This window comes from Bombus fervidus, chromosome 3 (genome assembly GCF_041682495.2).
Source record: "Bombus fervidus isolate BK054 chromosome 3, iyBomFerv1, whole genome shotgun sequence".
Classification (NCBI taxonomy): domain Eukaryota; kingdom Metazoa; phylum Arthropoda; class Insecta; order Hymenoptera; family Apidae; genus Bombus; species Bombus fervidus.
In genome coordinates this window covers 13,351,241-13,377,442 of record NC_091519.1, presented here as the reverse complement: position 1 = coordinate 13,377,442, position 26,202 = coordinate 13,351,241, and the positions used below count along the sequence as shown (strand labels likewise).

The window sequence follows — 26,202 nt, the reverse complement described above, 5'->3', positions numbered from 1 at the left end:
ATGTGTTCTTAAAAATTCCGTACGAATCAGTGGTGCCACGAGTCTAGAACTTTTGAAAACGTAGTAATGGATGGTTTATTTGAATATGTCATAAGTATAAGCGATAAAAATTGTTTAATTTATTCTTCAACCAGATAATTATTAGAAGAAGTAAGTTTTTTCATGCTTCTGTGCTTCATTACATTTATGAAAAAATAAAAAATAAAAACGTAGCCCAGTAATTATATCGTAAAATTTTGACAGGATCTATAACCTACCTAAATACTTAATAGAATAAAAATGAGTTCTCTTAAACGAAAGAAATTAAAAACTAAGAAAGTAGAACGGTCAACTTTAAAAGTAGCAGGGAAATCCCGTAAACAAATGCGCAAAGAGCTCAGGCAGCAAAAGAAAATTAATAGATCAGTTTATTTAAAAAACAGAAATGAATTACGTACTACACGTGGGTACGTCAATGATAATAAAACAAATCATAGCGAACTAGTTGACAAAACAATACAAGAAGGATATAAGGAATGTACAAAAGAAATTAAAAAAAGGAAGCTTGAAGAACTTGAACATAAGAAGAAAAATAAAAAACACAAATTACTTAACGAAGCTAATTTAAAAGAGGACAAAGAAATTAAAAAATTGGAAAAAAGATTGAAATTAAATAAAAGAAAAAATAAGACAATTCCTAAGTCTTTTGTAACAGATGGTTTGGATTGTATCCTTTTTATTTTATTATTAAAATTTCTGTATGTAATTATGTACACATTGTAACTTATTTATTATTGTTATTAATTTCCTTAATATATAATTATAAATATATAATCAGATCTTTTAGATTTTTGTTTAGAGAAAGATAGGAAACATATCATAGAAACGGAAAAGGAGATCTTACAAAATGAATTTAATATTGATTTTGATACAAATTCATCAGAAACAGTGGAAGCAAATGAATATGCAAATATTAATTCAGATACTGTTAATAAAAGTAAGAATGAAGATATTGATTTTGATGCATTTGTTGAAGAACAATCTGATAACAACAGTGATTTAGACAAACTTATGCAAGTGAAAGTACCCAAGACTAAAAAGATAAAATTGGCACAAGCTAAGAAACCTGATAATATTGGCATCAATGACGAAGATACATGGGAAGATATTTATGGAAGAAAAAGAGATAAAGATGGCAATATTATACATAATGCTAGCAGATATGTTCCACCTGCTGTAAGAGCAACTACTATGCATAATATGAATCCTAATGATGAAAAATTGCTTTGCTTAAAAAAGCAATTAAAAGGTTGTTTAAACAGAGTGACAGAACAGAATATGTATAGTATAGCAAACCAGGTAATTATATAATTGTATATGTAAAGCAAACAATAATTATGCAAATAAATATATATATTTATGATGAATATGATTATTGCATGATTTATACATTATGTTATGTATTACAGATAGAAGAAATGTATATGAAAAATAGTCGTAATAATATGAACAATGTACTATCAGAATTAGTGATTGAAAGTTTAGTATCTCATGTACTTACACCAGATCGTCTTATTTCTGAGCATATGATGTTAATTGCAATATTACATGCTAATATTGGTATTGAAGTGGGAGCTAATTTTTTAGAAAAACTTATTAAACAATTTGTTGAGATGATGGAAAAGTTACAAGATGTGGCAAACAAAGAATTGGATAATATTGTTCTCATGATTTCACATTTATATAATTTTAAAGTATGGAAATTTGATTAAACAATGGCAAAGCAAACATAAAGTTAAATAGTTTTTTTATTTTATGTAGGTATTTGGATATAAGCTCCTTTATCAGATACTTGATAAATTGATGGCTAAGTTTACTGAAAAAGAGATTGAATTGATATTACTTATTCTAAAAACAGTGGGATTTTCATTGAGAAAAGATGATCCAAGTGCTTTAAAGGAATTTATACAAAGTTTACAGCGAAAAGCTAGTCATGAAAATGGAGGAAAGTAAGTTATTTAATGTTTTTCGAATATACATACACACATATGCTCCCACATGTGCACGCACACATACAGGACGAAAATTATTAGAAATTATCTTAATAGTTCTCTTTATCACACAGTTCAAGAATTAAATTTATGTTGGAAATTTTGTTAGCAATAAAGAATAACAATATCAATAAAATACCTCAGTATGATCCTTCTCATGTGGAGCATTTGAAAAAAGTTATAAAAAGTGTAATACGCAAAGGCAATATAATAACACAATTCAATGTGTCTCTAATGGATTTATTACATGGTAAATGATATATTTGTAACAATTAAAACACGATGTACATATATACATAAGTTAGGTGAAAGTTTATCTATTTTTCATTACAGCTGATGAAAGTGGTAAATGGTGGATTATAGGATCAGCATGGTCTGGTTCAAGTAATGTGAATGATAAAGGAAATGCAAAAGAATATAATAAGCTTAATTTTGGTACAAAAATTCTGGAATTGGCACGAAAACAGAGAATGAATACTGATACAAGAAAAAATATTTTCTGTATCCTTATGACAGCTGAAGATTATTTAGATGCATTTGAAAAACTGCATCATCTTGGTTTAAAGAATCAACAAGAAGCAGAAATCATACATGTTTTAATGCATTGCTGCTTGCAAGAAAATAAGTTTAATCCTTATTATGCAATATTAGCTCAAAAGTTTTGTGAATATAACAGAAAGTATCAGGTACTTAATATTATATTTTATACTTACTTACATGGGATGTATAAGAAAGATTAGTCAAAATAACATTTCAGTATTAAATAAAATTTAATGTAAAAGTAAATATTTATTGGAAAATCAAACATTTAATTTTCAATTTACAATAATTACGTACAGACAATATTATATATAAATGTGCAAGTGGATTTCTTTAATATCAGTATTGCTACAATATACATGCATAGTGTTTATATTTAACAATAATTAAAGATTGCTAACTTTCATTATTTTTTAGGAGATCTTACCAATCTTTTTCCTACATTTTATGCATACATATGTTATATAACTTATTCACATTTTATTATAGTAATTTATTTTTGCTTGATTCAGCTCACAATACAATACACACTTTGGGACAAATTAAAAACTCTGGAAACATACGACAATAAACAATTGTTTAATTTAGCACAATTTTCAATACATTTACTTATTGAAAAGTGTCTTGCTTTGTCAGTTTTAAAAGTAAGTGCTATAGCTTTCAGTAATTAAGAAATGCTTATTTCAAATATCATGTATTATTATTCTATTGCAGGTCATCCATTTTACTGAATTAGAAAGGCACACTATGAAATTTCTTAGACAAATTATATTGGGAATTCTTTTGCATGAAAATGAACAAGCTTGTATACAAGTGTTTGAAAGGATTTCTGTTTCTCCTCAATTACAAACTTTTAGAGAAAGCCTTCGTTTATTTATAAATTGCTTCTTAGTAAAAAATATACATTTATATAATATTTCGGATAAACAGAAAACAATGCTAAAGGAGAGAACTGAATTTGTAGATAAATTATTAATTTTACATGGATCTAAAATTGAGTTTTAAATTTGAAGTACAATAAAATATAGTAATTTTTAAAAAAATATAATAATATATTTGAAACAAAATAAATAACATCTATATTTCATACCGAAACGTCAATTAATTTTACAACTAATAAGCATTATCAATAATACATACGTTTAAACATATTTCTAAATATGTCTAAAATGAAATTTCTCTTAAAATAAAATTATTTTTATGCATTTGTTTTTATAATTTATTGGAACACACACACGTATACATGTGTAGTATAATCTTACAATTAAATGTTTATATATTATTATTTACCAATTATTGGTTCTGGAAAGTCTGCATGCAATGCTTATAAATATTTTCGAATTTTGAGTTTAAAGAACTAGTGCATCCGTATGCTCCTAATTGATGAATACGAACATAATCATCACAATTGATAATGCCATCGCCGTTACAGTCCTATAGAAACAGTAGAGAAAAAGAGAAAGTAAATAATTGCATAATAATATGTATATATGGATATTTGTATACATAATATATATGCGCGTACCTGACCATATTTCCACATATAATTCTCTACTGTACGAGCTGCACAGTGTACATCGTTCACGCATCGTGGATACGCTATATGAAAAACAAGTATTTTTATTGCTCTATTGCATTATTTTGCATTTTCAATTATAATGGGTGGTCTAAAAGTTTGCCTCGCAATTTTTCAAAACGAAAGCAGGAAAGTACTGCGTTATCTTTACTTATCTCCCATATGGTAAGTTTTACTTAAACTAATTATTTTTCAACCCAAATACCAGACTTTTATGTAGAGAATTAAAAGATGCACCGAATGGTGAAAAAAACATGTATAGTTCTATTTAAGAACATAAAAGTGACCTTGACTTTTCATCGAAGTAAATCTTTTTTTGAAATACTTAATAGTGTAATTTGTAATCGAATGAAATCTAATTATATTTTGTTCGAAACATTTTTTTGTCCGATTATCGGCCTGAAAAACCGTTGGGATTGATTTTTAGACCATTTTATATATTTAATCACATATAAATACGAACCATCTTGTGTCATACTATCGTTAATAATTGGTTTGCCAGCGTCAGCCCAATAAGCCCATGTTATACGAAATGGTCCACAAACAGATCCATCACAACCGACTGTAATGTTGCACCCAGAAGCAGCTTCGCATATACATCCCAGACATACTCTTGATACCGGTTCTTTTCCTGTCGAATCTTCTTGCCCTATTATGTTTATGAAACAAAAATGTTTATTTGAAGTTCTAAATAAATAAAAGAAAAACCGATTAAAAACATTCAGAGAATATAATTATGTATTAACAGTAAAATCTTTTTAATTATTTTAAATAAATTTGCTTAAACTTGTGGAACCTTGTTCATATATTCTAAGACAACCATTCGTCGATATGTAGTTGCATGGTCGCTGGTAGCATGAAACCGGATTCTGAGTTAACGAGTTTATACATTCTTTTTCCCCTTTTTCTTCTTTTTTTCTTTTTTCTTTTTTTAATAAATAAGCAAATATTTGAAGTTATTGTATAATATCTTAAATTTCTTTACTGCGATAGAATCTTAATATAATACTTCACACCTTCTTACCTTTAATGTGTACCTTCTCTGTAGTTCTATGCCGTTTGAACAGAGGTATAATTAAAGTTAAACAATAACTTTTTATATACTATATAATATTTGAGAAACATATTAATAATTGAAGTTTGATTGTTCATCAATTTACAATGAAGAAATCAAAAATAATTTCAAACGATTTGATATTTTACGCTACCTTTTATATCTGTCTAAACTGTTGTTCACCAATAGAATGATCATTATATCTTGTAAAAGTTAATAATTAGAGTCAATCAGTATGAATCGTATGTAAATTGTCTATGAACATAAGTTAATTTGGCCGATTTAATCCACAAAAAATAATGATCTCCGAACTTCGAGCTAAGCATAAATATAAATAATCTTTCTTTTACTATTAAAATCAAACGTAGCTTACCATATATCAAGGATGTAAAGGCAACAATTGATAACAACGTTATAATCAAAGTGTTCAACAAAAAGGCCATCCTCCTTGAGAAACAAATCAATTTCTGTTCGAATTTCTACTTTCGTTAATGTTTGGAAATACCGTCACGATGCGTGGAAGAATATTCACGCGATATTCGTAACGTTCTCTTTTATATACAAGAGAGTTGTCGCGCGTTGTTGCTTGCGGAGGTGGGGATTCTAACAAAGGTCAGTGGCAAGGACTATCTCTTGGAAAACATCGTGATCGAAAAAGGAAGATTTAAAACGCAACTTGTCGCGACACTAAGGCATGCAGAGAAATAAAAAAAAACAAATCAAAGCATCAATAATTACATATTTCGATCTGTATCGCATACTTCAATTATAATAGGTATACATCAATTACAGTAGACATTTAAATATCTATATGTTTTTTAGTTCGTGCAAAAAAAAGTTACTTAGAGCTATCTAAATTACTGAAACTAATATATTAAAAATTAAAAAATGCATATTGATAAAACTACTAATGTTATGTAATAAAACTCTAGTTTCATTCAGTTATGTATCCGGAAAGATTATAAGTATACAGTTTTATATATAAATTGTGTTTCTACAGATGTAATTTATACGATACAATGTAAATAAGTAGAATCTGTTTAAAGAGTATGAGGTTTAGATCTGATAATATATGTAAGTAATCAAGGATTGCTTATTTTAATAATTTATTTAACATCATCCTCGACACCTTTTACTCCGTCTTCTTTGTTCTTTGCAATACCATATTGCTTCACTACATAAATTATATATTTATTCACGAGACAAAAATTGTTCTGAAACCGGATTTTAAGCCGGTACAGCATCTCAAAGCTTCTTGTGAAAGCTTTTACGATTTTCTTTTCTTTCTTTCTGTATCTTATCCTTTCTTTCATTGAATTCATTGAGTGTTAATTACACTATTCATTTTCTTAAAGACATCAACATTTATGTTTTGCAATTTTACAATAATATTATTCTAATACAATATAATATTTCATTTCTTAATTTAATATTCTTTACGTTGCAATCTATGTGGAAGGTGTCGAGATTGATGTAATTACAGAATATTAACAAAATACTTTAAAGACATATTCTATATAGAATATATTTTATTCTAGACATATTCTATAAAGAATATGTTTTATTGCAATTTCATGTTTTACTGTAATTTTACCGCAAGAGCATAATGATGTCATTCGTAACAAACGGAACTACCAAATGACGTCATCTGTGACAAACGGAACTATATACTAAATGTATTTAAAATACTACGTATGTACATACTTATAAATACGTACATACAATTAGAGCGGAAATCCTTTCTGATACAATATGTCTGTAATTATAGAAACTTTGTAATCATAAATCAACAATAAGAATAAGAATGGTGAAAGTTCTAATCGATGGAATCTATTCTATCCATCGAATATATTGGATTGAAATCCTTTTTAAGTATGACCAAATATTTCATAGCGATATTTAACCCTTTATTGGATGTGGTACGAATCAGACCATTGATAAATAAGCAATAACAAAATAATTAATCGACAAAGAATTCAACTAGCAACTGGCCTTGCATTGTAAAAATATCAAACGCAGTTAGTACTAGTAAGAAATACAAATAAGTAAGTTTACTATTGTTTATAATCCTACAAGTCTTTATTTATTAAACTAGTTTTACAAAATTAGTAGTTTACTGAAAGCAACTCCCTGGCAAGTGAATAAGAAACGCATAGAAGAAACCTATCAGCGATTTAGGTTGGAGTCATATATATATATATATATGTCTATTTTTTATATTAATGGTTATATAGAAAAAAAAAGGGAAAATAATATTAAATTTGTTGAACTCTTCCTATATTTTTTATTTCTAGTAATAACGACACCTAAGTAAAGAAAGACTACTCTTAGACGGTCTTCAGCAATAAAAATTAGGGAATATATTAACAATAATTTGGATAGGGATATTAGCTATGTATTAAATTAACGCTACCTGTGATTTTTTATTTCAATTCTTGTTTAATTTCAATTGTTTGACTGATTAGTTAATGAAATCTTCAAAAGAAAGTTAGTGATCTATGAATATGATTGAATTACATACACATGTACTTATATAGTTTGCTTGGAAAAAACACATTGATGGATCGACGTTGGTATGTCTCATAGTATTATGTAGAAGCATCGGGATTTCTTCAGCGAGACATAGTTTTAGTTAGAAAGTTTCAAAACTGTTATTTATCACATAATCATAAATCAAATTTGAAATAAAAATTCCAAACATGATACATTTCATCATCATCTGGTTAAAATGCAAATCATCTTCAAATTTTTCAAACCATAATACGCTTTTTGTCAAAAATAGAAGTAAAATACACCATATTCTTGAATAACGTGGGAGTTTGAAACACCTACTAATGGAATAGCTGTAAATCCGTGTATGTATAATTTTTGACTCCTCGAAAATTTAACTGCAATAATTTATCGTTTTGTCGTCAATTAAAAATTATTTATTTTGTATGTTACATAGTATTACATTTATTATTCTGTATTTATAATAAAATAAGACAGAAAAGTGGCAGATTAAGAAATTCTCATGAAAAGTGATCTGTTCAATACAAATCAGTAACATACAACGGATCTTTTATGATATATTATTCTTCCATAAATCTTCTTTTTTCCATAAATAGCATTATTGAAACAAGCGTGTGGTCACATATGGAAAAATCCATATATCTAATATCACGTTATTTAAACCTGTATTATTAAAGGGTCAATTGTATATGTAAAGTAAAACATCAATTTTTTCTTTTCAATTGTCTATTATAAATATCAAAGCAGTATGATGAAAATAAATACTTTAATTGAATTTTTTGCTAATATATTACCACTGAAATTTGCAATATTAATTTTTCTTATTCAATAACAAATTATATATACAAACAGTGATTATTATTTATTAAGTTTACATTAAAGATAATAGTCAAAAACAATCATTTATAGTTTATTGAACGATTCAATGTCCACAGACTGAACAAACTCTTCGAAACTTTCTATTTGTTCTATCAGCCAATCTACAGACACCTTGTCATCTTCTATGACGCACATTATCCTGAATTTATTAATGCCATAGCCCACTGCAACTAATTTAGCTGGAAATACAATATATATAAAACTTATAATTTTGCAAGACTGAAGTTTTGATATGATTTTGAAAATAACAAAATAATGTACATGCTCCCCAAACTAGGCCATCCATTTGAATAGATCTCACAACTTTTTCCATTCCTTCCATGTCAGTTTCATCATCCCATGGTTTAACATCTAATACAACACTGGATTTCGCAATTGGTCCTGGCTTTTTAGATTTTTTCTCCTCATATGCCTTTAATCTTTCCTCCCTAAGTCGTACAGCTTCAGCATCTTCCTCCTCGTCTGACCCAAAGAGGTCCACATCTTCATCATCTTCTTCGCTTTTAGCTGCTACCACGTTAGTAGAATTATTGCCACTTAAGATAACAGGTGCTTTCTTTTCTCCTGGAAGTGTCTTTAAATCGTATGATTTGATGTGATTATACCATCTTAATACATGAGGATTCGAAGATGTTGGAGTTTTTCCTAAAGCTTCGAGAACTACTACATCTGCTTGAGTGGGTTGCCACCTTAAAAATATGAGTTTTGTTTGACATTCCTTAAAAGTATATATGTATATTTAGCATATTTTATATAGTACGAATAAAAATAAATATAATGTGCATAATTACTTGCTATTTTTTACATTCGTATCCTTTCCAAGTCATAATATAATGTTCATTTATATTTTAATGTGCATACAACTGGCGATGAATTAATGCATTAAAAGATCAAGAACATTTTTCAAAAATTTAGTACTGATAAATATTAAACACAGTCAAAAATAATATAATTCAAACTATTATACAAAAAAAAAGAAAAAAAGAAAAAATTTTAATGACTTTAAGATATTGGTAAGTAAAGAACCACGTGCATTCCAATATAAATTTTATAAAGATAAATGTACACTTACCCTTCGATATAACTACGCTCTGCTAAATAGGAATTTAAATCTTTAATACCCTTATCAGTTTTAAGATCACCAATAGCCATTGCGAAAAATTAAGTAAAACGAAGACACCTAACCGAAGTTACTGATAATAAACTTCCCTTTATCCGCTTACCGGAAGGTAGGACTATATACGGAGAAAAATTGACGGTTCATTATTTCGTCACAACATGACGTCATTCCGGTCTGCTATTCTTGGGAAATAATAAAATAACTAGCGATTAATTTTAAATTGTAATTTCTTAATTGCGAAATTATCGAACTTTGCCAAAATCAAATGCGATTCATTTACATATTGCAATCGTTTCGATTTTATAAATCGATTGAATATTTTTTTTGTTCATTTTGTTTCTCTCTCTTTAAAACTTCTTATTCCAGTTCACAAAAAGGTCTATTAACGTCATATTGTATCCCTTCTCTTTTTATAAAATTAACATTAATATTGCAATATTTATTGTTTTACTTATCTAGAAATTTTGTATGAAAATTAATATAAACGCGCGCGCGCGCACCACATGCACATTTAAATCTGCGTACGTAAAGATTATTGTTTAATTATTATAAAAGCGTAAATTGTGAGAAACTAATTTCTTGAAGGCAAAATGTAATCAATGTACATAAGAAATTATTTATATCAGATTAATTTTTTCTGATAGATGTCGCAAAGGAGTGTTCAAAAATTAGCCGATGTCACATAACTTGCCAATACTTGAAAATATATATAATAGTAAAGCAACGTACTGTTTGCGCCGAATCTTATTTTGGATTGATTTTATAGATTATCCTGAAACATCTGTTTTAAGCGTTAAAGGGGTGTAGGAGGAATTTGTCGAAAGGACAGAGATTTGGTAATTTTTGATTAAATATATTGTAGTATAAATTATTTAATGCTTTATAATAATAGAGTACTTCTTTATTGTTTTAATACATAATATATATTGATTTGTCCATTTTTCGATTACTAAGAAAATACGATTTTATGAGTATATGTTAATTAGGTTATTAAATAAGTTAAGTTATTATATCCGTCGATGAAAGTTTGAAACTGTGACATTTTCTTACATAACAGTATAACATCAACGCGTAACGGAATAATCGAATGAAAATGTTAAGATTACCCGTGATAAGATTGACCGCGGGAATACAGAATGGTAGACTTTCTACCGTGGGATTGCATACAACATCATCTAAGTTTCAACAAGAATTAGTGGAAGTATTCATAGATGATAAGCCAGTTCAGGTTCCACCTGGAACGACAGTTTTGCAAGTATGAAGTGTCATTTGTACATCATTCTTATATGTTATTACTTGTACAACTATTATGCTTAAACTTTAAACATCTTTGTTTCATTCTACATGTTTAGGCAGCTGCAAAAGTAGGAGTAGAAATCCCAAGATTTTGTTATCATGAACGTTTAGCTGTGGCAGGAAATTGTAGAATGTGTCTTGTGGAAATTGAAAAACAGATTAAGGTATGTATTAGTTAGTCTTTAATATAAACTATACATACATATATGTAGATGCATGTGCGATCTCAGACATATACAAATATGTAGTGCATTTCAATTAAAATATTATGTATTTGTACCCTGTGTCATACAAATGTTTAGCCTGTTGCAGCTTGTGCCATGCCTGTGATGAAAGGGTGGAGAGTTAAAACCAATTCTGATTTAACTCGTAAAGCTCGAGAAGGTGTCATGGAGTTTTTATTAGTAAATCATCCTTTAGATTGTCCTATCTGTGATCAAGGTGGTGAATGTGATTTACAAGATCAAAGTATGGCATTTGGCAGTGATCGAAGCCGTTTTGTTGACATCAACTATAGTGGCAAACGTGCAGTAGAAGACAAGGATATTGGTCCTTTAATAAAAACAATTATGACACGTTGTATTCATTGCACACGATGCATTCGTTTTGCATCTGAAGTAGCTGGTATTGATGACTTAGGAACTACAGGCCGTGGAAATGATATGCAAGTATGTTCAAATGACAGTTTGTATAATGTTATCTAGAGTCCTGCTATTTGAACTGTTATTTTTAAATTATACCCTAATAGGTAGGAACATATGTAGAAAAAATGTTTCTGTCTGAATTATCTGGAAATATTATCGACTTATGCCCTGTTGGAGCATTAACAAGTAAACCTTACGCTTTTGTTGCCCGCCCATGGGAGACACGTCGTACAGACAGTATCGATATTCTTGACGCTGTCGGCAGTAATATAGTGATATCACATAGAACGGGTGAAGTTTTAAGAATTTTACCAAGAGTGAATGAGGTATTGTTAACACAATAATTATTGATTAAATATATTTATAAATCTTAATGATTACATACTATATAGGAAATAAATGAAGAGTGGTTGTCTGATAAAGCACGATTCTCTTACGATGGATTAAAGCGTCAAAGGCTTATAACTCCTATGATAAAAATTAATGGCAAATTAGAAGCTGTTGAATGGGAAGATGCTCTTGTTACAAGTATATCTTAAAATATTTTCAATTTTTAATTTTTATTTTGTTTTTCTTTAAAGTAGCCAGTATGTTTTGTTATATTGAGACAATATACTCTTTGTTAGTTGCTCGAGCTATTCAGAATGCAGCTCCAAATAAATGTGCTGCCATTGCTGGAAAATTAGCTGATGCTGAAGCTCTTGTGGCCTTGAAAGATTTAATAAATAGACTTGGTGGTGAAACTCTTGCAACAGAACAGAGTTTTCCAAAACAAGGCACAGGTATTGACATAAGAAGTAGTTATCTACTAAACAATACAATTGCTGCAGTAGAAGAGGCTGATGTTGTATTATTGATTGGTACTAATCCGAGGTACGAAGCACCATTAGTGAATACCCGTTTAAGGAAAGGATATATTCATGGTGAACAGACCATTGCTGTAATTGGTCCAAATATAGATTTAACTTATGATCATGAGGTATGTATAGAATCTTGTAATACTCTGGTAATATATGAATACATTTTTTTTTGCACTTATTAGTTAAAAAATGATTAATTATTTAAAAAATCAATTAATTTATTTTAATATTAGCATTTAGGTCAATCGCCAGAAATTATAACACAGTTAAGAAACAATACTCATTCGTTTTCGAACATTTTGAGGTCTGCAAAAAAACCTTTAATCATCTTGGGTGTTGAGCAATTGATGAGAAAAGATGGAGCGAAAATTTTATCTGAGACGCAATTGTTGGCTCAAGCTTTGGGAGAAAAAACGAAAGTAAGAGAAAACTGATAAAATTACTTCTGTTATTATAGTCATATACATAATAATAAGTTGATAATATACATATGTATTCTTTAATAGGCTCCTGAAGAATGGAAGATATTAAATATTCTTCATACAAATGCATCACAAGTGGCAGCTTTAGATGTTGGTTATTCATCAACTGTTGAGGAAGTTAAAGAACAACAACCAAACATTCTCTTTTTATTAGGGGCTGATGATACAAATATCAAAAAAGAAGATTTTATGAATACATTTATTATATACATAGGTACATAGAAATCATTATTTTATAATAGCAATTTGAACAGTCAAACTGAATGAATAACGATTTTAATTAACAACGATTTAGGTAGTCACGGTGACGAAGGAGCTTCGATCGCAGATGCTATACTTCCTGGAGCTGCATACACAGAAAAAGTTGCAACATACGTGAATACGGAAGGTCGTGCACAACAAACCTGTGCTGCAATTACACCACCGGGTATGGCACGACCAGATTGGAAGATCATACGAGCACTTTCTGAAGTAATTAATTAAAGTTATCGTTCTTTTATATATGAAATTGAAAGTTAACATGCTCCTATATAAGAAAATGCAAGAAAAAAAATAGTTAATCAAATAATGTTTTCATAGATTTGCGGGGTATGTTTGCCTTATGATAACCTGGCCGAAGTAAGATCTAGATTGGAAGAAATAGCGCCGCATTTAGTTAGATATGGTAACGTAGAACCGGCTAATTATTTTGCTCAAGCATTAGAATTATCAAAGGTAAATACATGAATGTTATAAATAAATAATAATTGAACACACTTTAATAATTTTATACTTATCTTGCTCCCTTTTTCAGGAAATATCAGGTTCCTTGTCTTCCAATCCATTGGAAGTTAAACAAAAAACGTTAGATCATTTTTTCATGACTGATGTGATATCTCGTGCTTCGCAAACAATGGCAAAGTGTGTCCAAGCAGTTATGAAGCAAAGAGAAAGTACCTTATAGATTAGAAATTTAAATTATGAATATAAATAGCAAAACGTATTTTATGGCAATATATAATAGTATATGAAAATATATTAAAGGTATGATACTTTTATGATATTTTATTTTAAAGATATGTAAGTACTATTTAATTTAATAGAATATACAGACTGAATATCGATTACATGGAATGTTAGAATTGTTATTTTTTTCTTATGTTTGCAGCTGACAAAATTTAATATTTTTTATTACTACGTGATGGTTGCGATATAAATTGAATTAGCATTAAAACATCAATTTAAGTAAATTATTATGTTCGGTGAATTCTTGTATGTGTTTTTAATGTAATTCAAATATTTATCGGTGATTTAGATTCTTGATAATATTCAAAATAGTATATATATGAAATTTTAACAACATAAATAAAAAATGTCTATAATTGCTAATATTTATAATTTATCGTATTATCAATACATTATTTTAAACAAACAGATAGGAAGAAAATGTGAAAAAGAACAATAAAAAATATCATCGAAATAAGAGTCTTTTTGAAGTGCTATTAGTCTATTGTAAGAGTTTTCGATTTTTAAGGCGATATCAATCATTCAATACGATCGACAAGATTGTTGGATTCTGCTTGATCATCGGTGTCTAATTCAATAGAACTTTCATCCGTCTCGATCTAAGAGAAAAGAACAAATATTAAAATTATTACCTTTTATAGAGCTTTTATCCAACAGAAAATATTTTAACAAAATTACGTACTTTCTCACCTAATGCAGCCAATTTTTCTTCGTAACGCATAATTTTACTTTCATCTTCTGCTAAAAGTTCTAAAAGATCTTCTTGGTCTTTCTTCATTTTTTCCAATTCCTCAGATTTTTCTTTTAATTTACGTTCGAAGTCAGTTTCATATTTTTTTACCATTGAAGCATATTCTACTAAACGAATTTCTAACTCTGCAATCACAGTTTTATATTTTTCTGCCTCTTTTGTGCAACCTTCGTTGATTATAACACTATTGGATTCACTTTCTTCCGATTGTAAATTAGTTTGTGCTGCTCGTAATACTAAATTTTGATCCTTTAAATGACTGATAGTTGATCGAAGATCGTGTACTTGTGCCTACATTAAGTAAATATCAATTAAAAATTCACAAATACCATCTCATAAACAAAATATTATCCATGAAAATGTACTGTATACCATACTTCAAGTTCGTTTTTTTCTTTCACGAGTGATTCCGTAAGTTGATTCAGCTTTTGTATTTGAAAATCTTGGTCTCGAATAAGCTCTTTATATTGAGCTACTAAAACAGAGTCTGACAAAGTAGGTGTTGTAATCTCATTTTTCTGATGCAAGCTACTTCCGTCTAAAACTGACTTTATGATCACACCTATAAAGTACACACATAGTTGCAACTTTTATAGCTTATATTAACAGAATGAATCATAAATATGATAATTACCCTCCAACGTTTTTGATAGTCTACAAAATTCATGATCTAATAAAAGTTCAGAAGGATTCTTCGCCGAGGGTTGAGGATGTTTTAAAGTTCTAGAATATACCTCGTGTCTAGCAAGACCACCAATAGCATCTTGAAATCTTTCTAATCCTATTCTATTTTCGATTAAATTACATAATTTTTCCTAAAAGATATAAGACAAAAATATAGAATATAATGTTAGCATTACAAATATGTCTTATTTCTTTTGTCTTTGGTGTTACCTTTGTGTAGTTAGAAATACTATTATCATTAAAATGTACACATAATCCAATAAGTATGGCGCACATACTTTGTAACAATGTTTCTTGCAAATCATCATTATTCTCTTGTGATGATAACAAAGCTGTTAAATAAGCTATGGATGAATCAATAAGCAAAAATGATTTAACAGCAGTTAGACAATGCGCAATCCATCTGCAAAGTAGTATTAGAAGACCTAGTTTGCATTGTATTTTATTGCCCTGTTGTAGTAACATGACACATTGTTGCATCAAGGTCACTGGTGGTTTTCCAATATTTGTTGCAAGTAGTACACGTAACAATTGTTCCTTCTGTGTATTGTCGTCGATTAATGCATAAGACAATGCCACGGCAGAAAACCAATTCGATAAGGAATCAGAGGAAAATAAACCTCCACATAACAACTGTCCTAGCAATATTATGTTCGTAAAATTTTTCTGGTTCAGTATATATTGCAATATAAAACTATTTATAAAATAAACATGAAGATAGCTTTTCACAAACCTGTCGTCAATGATGGCATTTCATTTCCCTGAGGTAACAAAGTTTGAATAAGCTGAGTTTGTCCCGTTTCATTTTTATATAAAAAGCATTGAAAGCAGTAGAGAACGGAACATCTTAAAGCAAATGGTTGCTTTTCATTCACCATAGACATAAGTAAGACAACAATCGCAGGTCTAAATGAATTATGTGAATGTTAGAAATGTGTTAATATTTTATGTGGTAAATTTATGATATTTAAAATATTTAATATATACATAAAGATACCTAGGAGGATTGCTAGGTGCCATTACTCCAGCTAAAAATTCTTGGTTACTGGAATTTCCCCTAATAACTTCAGCTACTGTATTAATAGTCTCAGTCAGTACATCCGCAGGTACACCATTAGCCATCAATATGTTACACAAAGCTTGTAGAAGACCACAGGCTCTCATAATGTGTTGACAATTCGAGACTGCCTTTACATGTATGTACATGTGTGTGTATATATATATATATATAAAATAAGTAACAAAATTGGTTTTTATATGTTGCATTATTTGTATACCTGACCACTTACCTGAGCAGATCCGCTTGGTGTTACCAATGCACGAATGACTTGAACCATGCAATGAATATTTGACACCTTCTGTGGACTCCATGCACTAACAGGATTGTCATCAAGTTCGGATGATATTTGAAACATTGGTGTTAATTTTTGAATATAACTTCCTAAGACATGGTATTATATTATTTACATTATTATCATACTTATATTTAACATAACATGTATCTAGTTGTATATTACCTTCTTTAAAAAAATTTTGGTTGCTTACATTACCCCTTAGAAGATTTAACATTAATAGTAGACAATCTTCCACAACAATACCACCTTCTACATTGCCCTCTTGTGCAATAACATCGAAAATACGATCAAATGCATTTTCAAATGCAACAATTTTTTGAATATTTGCATTACCTTTTGTTAATTGGATAAGAAGCAATAAAACCTACAACATTATAAAATATGTTTTACAACTCTAGTACAATAACATTGTAATTATATAAAAAAAGTTATATGCAGTGTAAACTTATAGAAATGTACATCGTTACGTATGACTTCTCTACTATCACTAAGGAGATCCATCAGTTTAGATACACCCATAGGACTAACTAAAATTATTTCTTGTATATCCTTTAATCTATTAGTTGATAAATTCATCAATAATTTTAACGCTGGCCACCTAACTTTGAATTCAAATTCTTCCAAGAGTGTTAAAATTAATCCCACGCTATCTGTGTCTTTGATAAATATTTCTGTAAATTCTTCTCCCACTTTGATGTTGGGCCAATACTGATCGACTGAAAATAATATTGCATAATAGTAAAACTTGTGCAAGCAAAATTGATCGATACAACTACATGAAATTTTTACCTTCCTCATCAAATGCTTTAGGATTTGTTATATTACAAAGTGTATCAAGTGCTAAACCAATAATTTCACAATCAGTCCTGTCCATTTCTAAAATTTGTCGTAATGCACACATTCCTTGAGCTCCCACTTCGATACGATAAGTGCGCGAAAGAGCTTTAAGTGCACGACAAGCATCTCGTCTGTCATCCAACAACATCGACGATTGTAACCTGTCTATCAGTCGCTCTACCTGTGTGATTACTCTAATGAAAAAGGTGTGAATGACGCAAAAAGAAAAACAGTATGAAAACAGAAAGGCAGAGATAGAAATATTTTAGTGTATTTCAAAATATTCCGACTCAATTTTTATTTTTCTTATACAAACATTGTTACTACCATGTGTCCCAATCAGGAAGATAAAAAAAAAATATTAAATAAATCGATTAGAAATTTTGAAATACCGTTTCAATACTCGATGGTTCATTTTCTACAGATGTAGAACCTAAGACAGACTTTAATCTACTTTTAAAATATTCCATTTTGCAGCTGACAACTTGACAATTGTAAACTACACGTCATACAGTGCCGTCGACATTTTTCTTACGTACTTGTAGAACTTACTGAAACAAGTAATGTCTAATAGGGGGCGTTAGTAACGCTAACTTTCTCTATAACCTACTATAACCTTAAGTAACCTTGAAACAATTGATACATTTAAGAATAGAATTTTTAATAGACGGTAAAATGTCGAAAATTTAATTTGTCAATAAAGCCTTTTAAATTTTACATATTAAATAACACCTTTCATTTCACATAATTTCTTTTCTTACTGCTTCTAAAACATATAGTTCCATTTTGTATCTCGGGTTTTATCATTTATTTTACAAAAACGTCTAGTATTTAATTCGTTTATCAACATGAAAAATTTATGAAAAACTAGTAGTTTGAATAAATTTAAATAATAGATTTCTTTTTAGTCGAATAATTCAGAATCTAAAAAGATCGCATATCTGCTGTAAAATATGTATGTGTATGGTTACAATAAATTCGTTGGTTCGGAAACGTTTTTTGTGCAATTTAAGAACAATAGATTTTGTAATTACGAACAAATATTTCCATCGATTTAAGTAAGAAAATGCTGCTCAAATAATCGATGTACGTGATTGTGTCCTATGTAAAAAAATGTACATGCACACATGTAATCAAGTTTACAATGCTACGGATATTATATAACTAAATTAAAAATAAAACCGATTAAAGGATGTTTAAATAATTTTGAAATATAGAATAAAATTCATGTATATATACAAACACACGTACATATATGTAGATATCGACTACTTAAAGAAGCAATAAAATATTGTTTTCAATGATTAAAATGGAATTATTAAGTTGTAAAATTAACCGACTTATTTACCAATTATAAGATTATTTATACATGCCAAGGTAACAAAATTATGCAATACGTGAAAACAATTTCGTGGTTTCAATCCGAGGCTGACGTAAGGAATTGTCAAAGTCAAAGCAATCCTCATTGACATTACATCATGAGAAAAAAAATCGAAAATCTATGTTCCATCATTATCCGTCCAAAGTAAAATATTATCCATTTCTCGTCATGTGAATAACACAAATATAGTTAGTTTTACTAATTAAAGCAGCAATAGCAACCAATTTGTCCATTTACTTCTTCTTGAACAATTTTTCTATATATTAATAGCTTTCGATGGACATTACGAATGAACAAACATATATAATTAGATACCTTAACATTATCAAAATATGTAAATAAAATATATGAATAAATACATGTAATGCAGCATAATCAAGACACGTATATACATATGTATATGTGATAGAAAAGTAATCGCATTGCTCATGTTGTCAGTTCTATTTTTATGGAGACTAGATAAAGACTAAGACACAAGAAGAGCAAAGTATTTGAAATATGGATAAGTATACTGCACTCGAATACTGTATATGCGCTATTCGCGGAGAGTAAACGGATTAAAAGATATATTTGCAATCTATTGTTATGCTAATTTGGAGATTTTATTATTTTGAAATCGAATATCGCGATGAAAAACAAGCAGGGTCGTATTAATGACGGGATTACGATAAAATTTTAATGATTTACTCATACAATGAATAATCAAATCTGCATTTCATTCTATGCTTTATTTTTTTAAACGAAGAAACATCAATGAACGAATTATAATTTGTATCTTGTTTTAATCTCTTTACAGCTTCGTTTTTGGTACACATGTGTAAACATAAAATGATGAAAAGATGAAATAGAATAATATGAAAAAAAAGATAAATTTTCATTACAGTTTCAATTCGCACTATCATTTTTATTGGTGAGAGTCTTGGTAGTAATTTTACTACTCATTGTAATACTTATTTTGTCGTATTATACATACGATAGAATTTGCGCAAAATTTTCCTAATTACTAACGCAAAAATATATTTCTCTGATTACATATTAAATATAAAACATAAGAAAAACAATAACAAGAAATTATGTACAAAACTGACAATATTAAAAGATACAATAACATACAATTTTGTTTTCTTACACGGACACGATTTTGTATGATTTTAGACTCACGATACCTATGTACATACATATTTAAATATCTGTATGTATATATCAAGAAATCTAGAATTATGTTTCCTAACGAATTATTATACATTTTTATTTTTATTTTCACTAATACTGACACTAGTTGTATTTCATACACCGATAGTAAAATAATGTGACGATGCAAGATAATAAAACATTTGTTCTACATATTAAATGATTTATAAAAAAGGTAAGTACTAGATGTACAAAAGAACAAAACAGATACTTGTGACCTACCTTAAGAATAGGATAAAACTTCTAAAAAATAAATCATTGAACAATAACAATAGAATAAACAAAAAGAAAACTGAACATTTATACGTATACATACACATGTAGATGTAAATACGAAAAAGTTGGTCAAAAGGATGATTACAGATACTTTTTGGATAATTAATTCTGATCAATCTGATAATCAATTAATTGTTGAAGTGTTAAAGCGTTGGGAAATGAATTTATTAAGTGTATATATATATACACGAAGCAAAATGAATAATCAATCTAAATTAATTGAAAAATACATCAGTGATTGTGTACGGAATAAGATGTATCATGAAATGAAAATTACAATCAATTAAATTTATAATTGACTAATAACAAATTAGCAACGATTGTACATAAGCAATAAAATTATAACAGTTCTGAGAAATTGATAATAGAATATGGATTGAAATAAATAAGACATAAGAAAAAGATAGTAACGTTGTGAATAGCAGTAGGCTACGCGATTAAGTTGAAATGGGCTGTTTAGGTCGTTTAGTTGATCGGAAGGAAAGAGATGTCGAAGGAAAGCGGTATTAAGAACCGAAGATAACCGAACGGCAAGAAACGGAAATAGCCGAAGTGGATGCAGTGCGAAACATCACGTAGTTGGTGTTGCTAGGCGGTCTGTTAAAGAACAGTGGAAGGGGAAAAATAAGAGGGAGGGGAGAGCTATATAAAAGCCGCGTCATCAGGTCGGTGAGTCAGTTGTGTCGATGCTGAGTGTAAGTAGAGAGATATGTTATTTTTGTCAGTATAGTGTTGTAGCTTTCAGTGAAAGTTGAAGAGAAAGGACTGTGGCTGTTATTGCTGCTCCTATTTAAACAATTGAGAAAAGTCATTTTGCCGGCATTACGAAACTTGTTAAATCGTCACCATTGAAAATAGAATATCGAAACTCGGAATATATTCGTAGCGCTGAAGAAATAATCCGACTATTGTATATTATAAGAAGGTCATTGTGACATTATTAGTTGTATTCTGTGTCTCCCTGACTCTTTGTGTGTATTTCTGTGTGTGTCTGTGCAATATCTCTCAAACATGGAGGTTTTACCATGTCCTGTAAATGTGAATTTTAATAACACGAGAGGTAAATCTACTTAATATTTTTTAATAACTTCTATGTGTTAACTTAAATGTTTCTTCCCGAGCTTTTTTTTATCTATTTTAACTATGTCATATCTTGCATATACATTTAACGGATAACGATCGATCGGTGATATCAGCTACATATGAAGTTGTTTTAGTTGGTTTTCCAAATCAGCTGATTTTTCATAGAATAAACGAATAAGCAAATGTCATATTTAAATTATGTATTTTACGGTTTTTAAAATTTTATTCATGTACTTTATACTCTCGGAGAGTATTACTTTATGGTTTGACTTCTTTTCCATAATTTTTATGTAATCATTAATTATATCTCTATGGTTACATCATGGTCATACGGAACATATGATTGCATAGAATCGAATATAATTTTTCCTTTTATTAATTTTTGTTATTGTTCTTTTTCTTTCTCTTTTGAAAGGAAGAAGAAGAAATTTCTTTAACTAGAAAGTGATAAGTAAGCAATATTATAATAATAATTACATAGACGTATAACATAAAACGATTTAGTTTCAAGTAAATTATAACTATTTAAATAAGTTGGTGCCGGTAGGGCCGGCCGGCACGTACACTTTACACAGATATAGACATAGTCTGTGGTGTTTGGTGTACGCGTGCGCAAGTAGTAATTACAGCTAGATGGATACATATCTAAAGACATGTCTCTCGCTGTAAAACAAGTGTGAGAATAGTAACGATGATAGAGATAATCATAATTGTTCGTTCAAGTAAGTAGCGATAATCGTAATTAACGGAATGTATATTTTTCGTGTTTAGTCGAAACAGTGGCCGAAGAATTTGACGGAGCTTGTCAGGCTCTAGCAAAACGATTGGAAGTTGAACTTAGGCGAGCAAAACATGTACAGTTAGCATGCGGGGAAGTTCTGTTACCAGCTGATCTTTTACCTAGAATTGCTAAAACTGTACTTAGTATGGCTGAGAATGAACCTTGCGGTCTTAGGTAAGCTATTTTCTTATTTAACAATTGTTTTCTTACTTTTTTTCAAAGTATGTTATGTCTTCTATGGATATGGTATTTTTATTACAGAGGTTGCACCTTGTTTATCAGCTTTGAAACAGATAGTGTATGCAGGAAATTGTCAAAGATACAATGTGATCCTAATACAGTATCAACATTTGAACTTTATTTGACTTTGAAACAAGATCATACATCTTGGCATATTCTGTTACCTCAGTTTTTGAAGTAAGTCGTGTATTGCCCTTTAAACTTAACGGAGATGAACTGGATTCATTTTAATTCATTTATTTTTCTTTACAGAAATCTTACACGGGGAGGTACTATTATGATCAGTAGAGATTTTACTTTAGAGAAAAAGAAATTATATAGATCGTATCAGCAATGAATGATCCCACTATGTCCAAGAGTCATTGCTTGATTGTCTTGATAATTGTGATTATTCAAAGCTCCTCTAATTATAGGTAGGCTCCAATGTGGCCTTTTTTACTTTCCACATGAAATAAGCAGATCAATTTTTCTGATGTGCTTATATTTCGCGATATATTTCATTTAACGGTAGCTAACATAAGGAACGAGTAGCGGAAAAGTAAAGTATAATGTAAAGAGAAGAGCAAGGGAGAAAGAGGCAGAATCTATGCGTTTTGACAATTGTGATAGTAAAGCATAAAAAGATTTGTAGTATCGTTAAGGCTGAAAAGTTTCTTTACGTGATTTCTAGATTTTGAATATTGCCTGACATTTGTAATTCGTTTTAAATATCATTGTTTCTTTATATGTAAGTGTAAACATATCTGATCAATCAATGCTGCAGGTTAGAATTTCTATAATAATGTAGATAGTGTGTTTTATGAATTAATTTTAAAAATATTTGGTGATACAAATTTCTAGATTTGCGTAGGGAGACATTCTCTCATAAGAGATGTAAACTGTATCTTCGTTTAACGAAGAAATGACTTGGTATGTAAGACTTGTAACAGTAGTTTGTTTGCGTTTACACGTAATGCGATAAAATTTAAATCAACTTTTCCTGGTTAGTAACAAGAATAAAAATAATTAAACTATAGAAGTAGTAATAAGAATAGATATGTAGTTTCAAAAATGCCAATGGATATCTAAAGTAATTTCATTTGATACAAATAGATTTGTACAATTTCACCTGACCTAATTTTCTTCTATGATGTATCCCTTTTTACCTATTAATTAATTATCAATTGATGTAATTTATCTATCTTTCTGTATACACATACACATACATGTAACCCATCTTTTCAATTTTTTCATTTTCAGTGTCTCAATGTGATTTTCTTGTATGAAAAATCTTAACACTCTTAGATATCGATTGGTGACAATGTTGTGATAGTAATGAAACAAAAAAACACAATTGATATAAAATAGGAATCTGTACAATAATATTTTAGAGGGTTGGACATACATGCAACTTCTTCAATATCTGTAATATCTATAATTCCGAGAAACAGGTTGTCTAATTATGATATTGTCGGTTTATTATTATTATCATCTTATAGAATTATATTATTTTAATCAAATAAGCTTTGTTTATGAAATTTAAAATAACTGTATTGGAAGAAAACGAAAAAATATATAGGAGCAACCACGTGTATGACTTTATAAGACTGATCAGTGTTAGAATTTCAAGATAATATTTGTACGCGTGTAAAAGTATTCGGAACGATAAAGAAACTGAGATATTGAATCGCACACCGAATATAGATCGAAGAACAATTATGTTTGTACAAGTTTCGTGAATTAAAAGTAGTTGAAAACAAAACGTTCTCCCTACGCTTGTTATAACAACAAAGAAATTAGAAGAAAAAAAAACATCTGATTCTATTGATTACGTAGGAGTAATCAGAGTATAAGACGCTGTTACATATATTTTGTACTTCGTTAAAGACATTAGAAGTATAGTGTGTGTATGTGTATATGTGTGTGGAGAGAGAGAGAGCGTATGGGTATGCGCGCGCGCGCGCATGTATTTAATTTTTTATATTTGATATTATATTGTTAAATATTATTTGCTTAGAAAAAATGTGGCGAAAAGTTGAGGAAAATACAAATTTTGAACGTTATATCTGATATGCATTTCATCTTCTTTTTTTCTTTCATCAGTTCATATTCATTCGTATATATTCTTTTTTTCTTAATAAAATTTACTGCACATACGACTTTCATTTATAAAATTTCCATTACATCGAACATATACATAGATTCTTTATCGATTAAATTGTTGTAGATATATAAAACATCTAGTTTTTCTTCAGCTCAATACCGCCTATATGTGATGTTGTTTCTAATTTGTGATCTTAACAATAAACAAAAAATTACAAAAAATATTTGTTTTATTTATCCATACTTATTTCGTTCGTTTCACATTTAAAGTGTTCGATTCAGGATAGTCGCTGCGATCTGGTAAAATTGTGCACAAGATCTCTATCCTGCAAAATGATACATCTTATATGAGAGTTCCTTCTTTTTTTATTTACTAAAAATTGTTATAAAATTTTACAAAATATTTTTTCCACCTCTTTCTTCTACTTTTTGCAAAATTTTAACTAACTTTACCTCTCCGATGATCGTTGGAGTGGTATCTTCGCTGCTGTTTCCTTTCCCCATGGCAAGAGTTTCATTTTACTTTGTTTTACATTTTTCGACAATTGTCGAATATTTGTTATGTTTTTCTGTTTACTATCATCATTATTGTTGCCATTTTGCTTTGAGATCTTTACCAATAAGTCAGTCTTATTTTTTTCTTTGAAATTATTTGGTCGATCATATATTCTTTCTGTTGAGTCTATGGTATGTTGTTCAGGCATAGATAAATAGCTGTCGTTTTTCGAGTAGCCATTTGATTTTTTTCTTTCATTTACTACTTCACATGATTTTTTTATTTCAGAAGATATCATCGTTCCCTCTTTATTCTTTTGTTTTAATTTTTCTTTGTTAGTATATCTTAATTTTATTTGTTGTTTTTGCGTGATTCTATTCAATGGCTCCGCAGCAGTTATCGATGGTAATGTAGGAATAAATTTTAGTGTAAGTGTTGATTTTTGGATAGAAATTTGCGATACCTTCCCAAATATCCAAGAGTCGACAGACGAAGGTTGCGGTTCGACATCGACAATCAAATGTACCGCCTTTCCAGCTGTATCCTGTCTCCAATAAGGATCTAATCTTAAGAATATCCACTATAAGAAAAAGGAGGAAGTAGATAAAAATTAGAAAAGTTAGAAAATGAAGGATACTCGCATTGAACAACCGTAGCCAAACCACACGGGCACATTCACTGCTGAATTGGAACAGTTTCTTTTTGAAATAATATTTTTCAAGCACATTTGTGATTGCTGTGCTAACAATTTCTTCGCGAATATAACCAATTTGATGTTCCGTTAATTGGTCCTGTAGGAAATCATGCCACTTCAGTTCTTGAATATCAGATGGAAACAAATGAAACATGTTGAGAAATTGATATTCCAGCCAATTAGATACACTATTTTCTTTCAAATTTAATGAATTTATTCTTCTTTCATTCATCTTTTTCTCTTTATTCTATAGAAGAATATTCAATGATATTATAATTAGTCATTTTTTAAATCGCTTAATTGTTTAATATTAAGATATAATACGTATTTATTGTAGTACATTATGCACATTGA

The 26,202-nt window shown here is 29.2% G+C and overlaps 7 protein-coding genes across 11 annotated transcripts; 3 read left to right on the top strand and 4 right to left on the bottom strand.

Annotated features, from left to right (window-relative positions):
• Nucleotides 1–56: 56 nt before the first annotated feature.
• LOC139985536 (nucleolar MIF4G domain-containing protein 1) lies at nt 57–3,775 on the top strand. Its single transcript, XM_072000033.1, has 9 exons — nt 57–150; nt 244–706; nt 818–1,338; nt 1,449–1,733; nt 1,801–1,988; nt 2,105–2,280; nt 2,364–2,716; nt 3,083–3,214; nt 3,285–3,775. The coding sequence occupies exons 2-9, from the start codon at nt 280–282 to the stop codon at nt 3,573–3,575; spliced, it is 2,373 nt and encodes a 790-aa protein (XP_071856134.1). The 5' UTR covers nt 57–150; nt 244–279; the 3' UTR covers nt 3,576–3,775.
• LOC139985541 (invertebrate-type lysozyme 3) lies at nt 3,763–5,752 on the bottom strand. The gene is made up of 4 exons (XM_072000042.1): nt 5,574–5,752; nt 4,610–4,795; nt 4,096–4,169; nt 3,763–4,004 (listed from the first exon to the last, which is right to left on the bottom strand). The coding sequence occupies exons 1-4, from the start codon at nt 5,641–5,643 to the stop codon at nt 3,864–3,866; spliced, it is 471 nt and encodes a 156-aa protein (XP_071856143.1). The 5' UTR covers nt 5,644–5,752; the 3' UTR covers nt 3,763–3,863.
• A 2,706-nt stretch (nt 5,753–8,458) lies between these two features.
• Nucleotides 8,459–9,842, bottom strand: Eef1beta (elongation factor 1-beta). The gene is made up of 3 exons (XM_072000972.1): nt 9,663–9,842; nt 8,852–9,279; nt 8,459–8,769 (listed from the first exon to the last, which is right to left on the bottom strand). Exons 1-3 carry the CDS (start codon nt 9,740–9,742, stop codon nt 8,615–8,617), a joined length of 663 nt encoding a protein of 220 aa, XP_071857073.1. The 5' UTR covers nt 9,743–9,842; the 3' UTR covers nt 8,459–8,614.
• Nucleotides 9,843–10,392: 550 nt separating this feature from the next.
• On the top strand, nt 10,393–14,362 carry Nd-75 (NADH dehydrogenase (ubiquinone) 75 kDa subunit). Of its 3 annotated transcripts, none has more exons than XR_011799538.1 (13): nt 10,393–10,546; nt 10,768–10,965; nt 11,063–11,170; nt 11,309–11,674; nt 11,755–11,976; nt 12,043–12,178; nt 12,277–12,629; nt 12,744–12,929; nt 13,017–13,206; nt 13,288–13,463; nt 13,572–13,706; nt 13,786–14,015; nt 14,140–14,362. XR_011799538.1 is itself a non-coding variant. In XM_072000958.1 (12 exons), the coding sequence occupies exons 2-12, from the start codon at nt 10,798–10,800 to the stop codon at nt 13,933–13,935; spliced, it is 2,190 nt and encodes a 729-aa protein (XP_071857059.1). In that variant the 5' UTR covers nt 10,393–10,546; nt 10,768–10,797; the 3' UTR covers nt 13,936–14,098. The 3 variants fall into 3 exon arrangements, 1 of the variants encoding a protein (XP_071857059.1); XR_011799537.1 differs by having other exon boundaries at nt 13,786–14,051; XM_072000958.1 differs by lacking the exon at nt 14,140–14,362 and having other exon boundaries at nt 13,786–14,098.
• Nucleotides 14,363–14,388: 26 nt separating this feature from the next.
• P115 (general vesicular transport factor p115) lies at nt 14,389–18,241 on the bottom strand. 3 transcript variants are annotated; one of them, XM_072000956.1, is made up of 12 exons: nt 18,017–18,215; nt 17,577–17,805; nt 17,247–17,503; nt 16,950–17,151; nt 16,722–16,873; nt 16,430–16,620; nt 16,166–16,338; nt 15,643–16,070; nt 15,383–15,563; nt 15,126–15,310; nt 14,688–15,039; nt 14,389–14,596 (listed from the first exon to the last, which is right to left on the bottom strand). In XM_072000956.1, exons 1-12 carry the CDS (start codon nt 18,092–18,094, stop codon nt 14,583–14,585), a joined length of 2,442 nt encoding a protein of 813 aa, XP_071857057.1. In that variant the 5' UTR covers nt 18,095–18,215; the 3' UTR covers nt 14,389–14,582. The 3 variants fall into 3 exon arrangements, with proteins under 3 accessions (XP_071857057.1, XP_071857056.1, XP_071857058.1); XM_072000955.1 differs by having other exon boundaries at nt 14,680–15,039; nt 18,017–18,210; XM_072000957.1 differs by lacking the exon at nt 14,389–14,596 and having other exon boundaries at nt 14,767–15,039; nt 15,121–15,310; nt 18,017–18,241.
• A 2,895-nt stretch (nt 18,242–21,136) lies between these two features.
• Nucleotides 21,137–24,618, top strand: LOC139986005 (protein charybde). Its single transcript, XM_072000973.1, has 4 exons — nt 21,137–21,532; nt 22,327–22,510; nt 22,598–22,753; nt 22,829–24,618. Exons 1-4 carry the CDS (start codon nt 21,484–21,486, stop codon nt 22,911–22,913), a joined length of 474 nt encoding a protein of 157 aa, XP_071857074.1. The 5' UTR covers nt 21,137–21,483; the 3' UTR covers nt 22,914–24,618.
• LOC139985999 (uncharacterized) lies at nt 24,332–26,111 on the bottom strand. Its single transcript, XM_072000965.1, has 3 exons — nt 25,796–26,111; nt 25,112–25,734; nt 24,332–24,984 (listed from the first exon to the last, which is right to left on the bottom strand). Exons 1-3 carry the CDS (start codon nt 26,078–26,080, stop codon nt 24,903–24,905), a joined length of 990 nt encoding a protein of 329 aa, XP_071857066.1. The 5' UTR covers nt 26,081–26,111; the 3' UTR covers nt 24,332–24,902.
• Between the last annotated feature and the right edge of the window lie 91 nt (nt 26,112–26,202).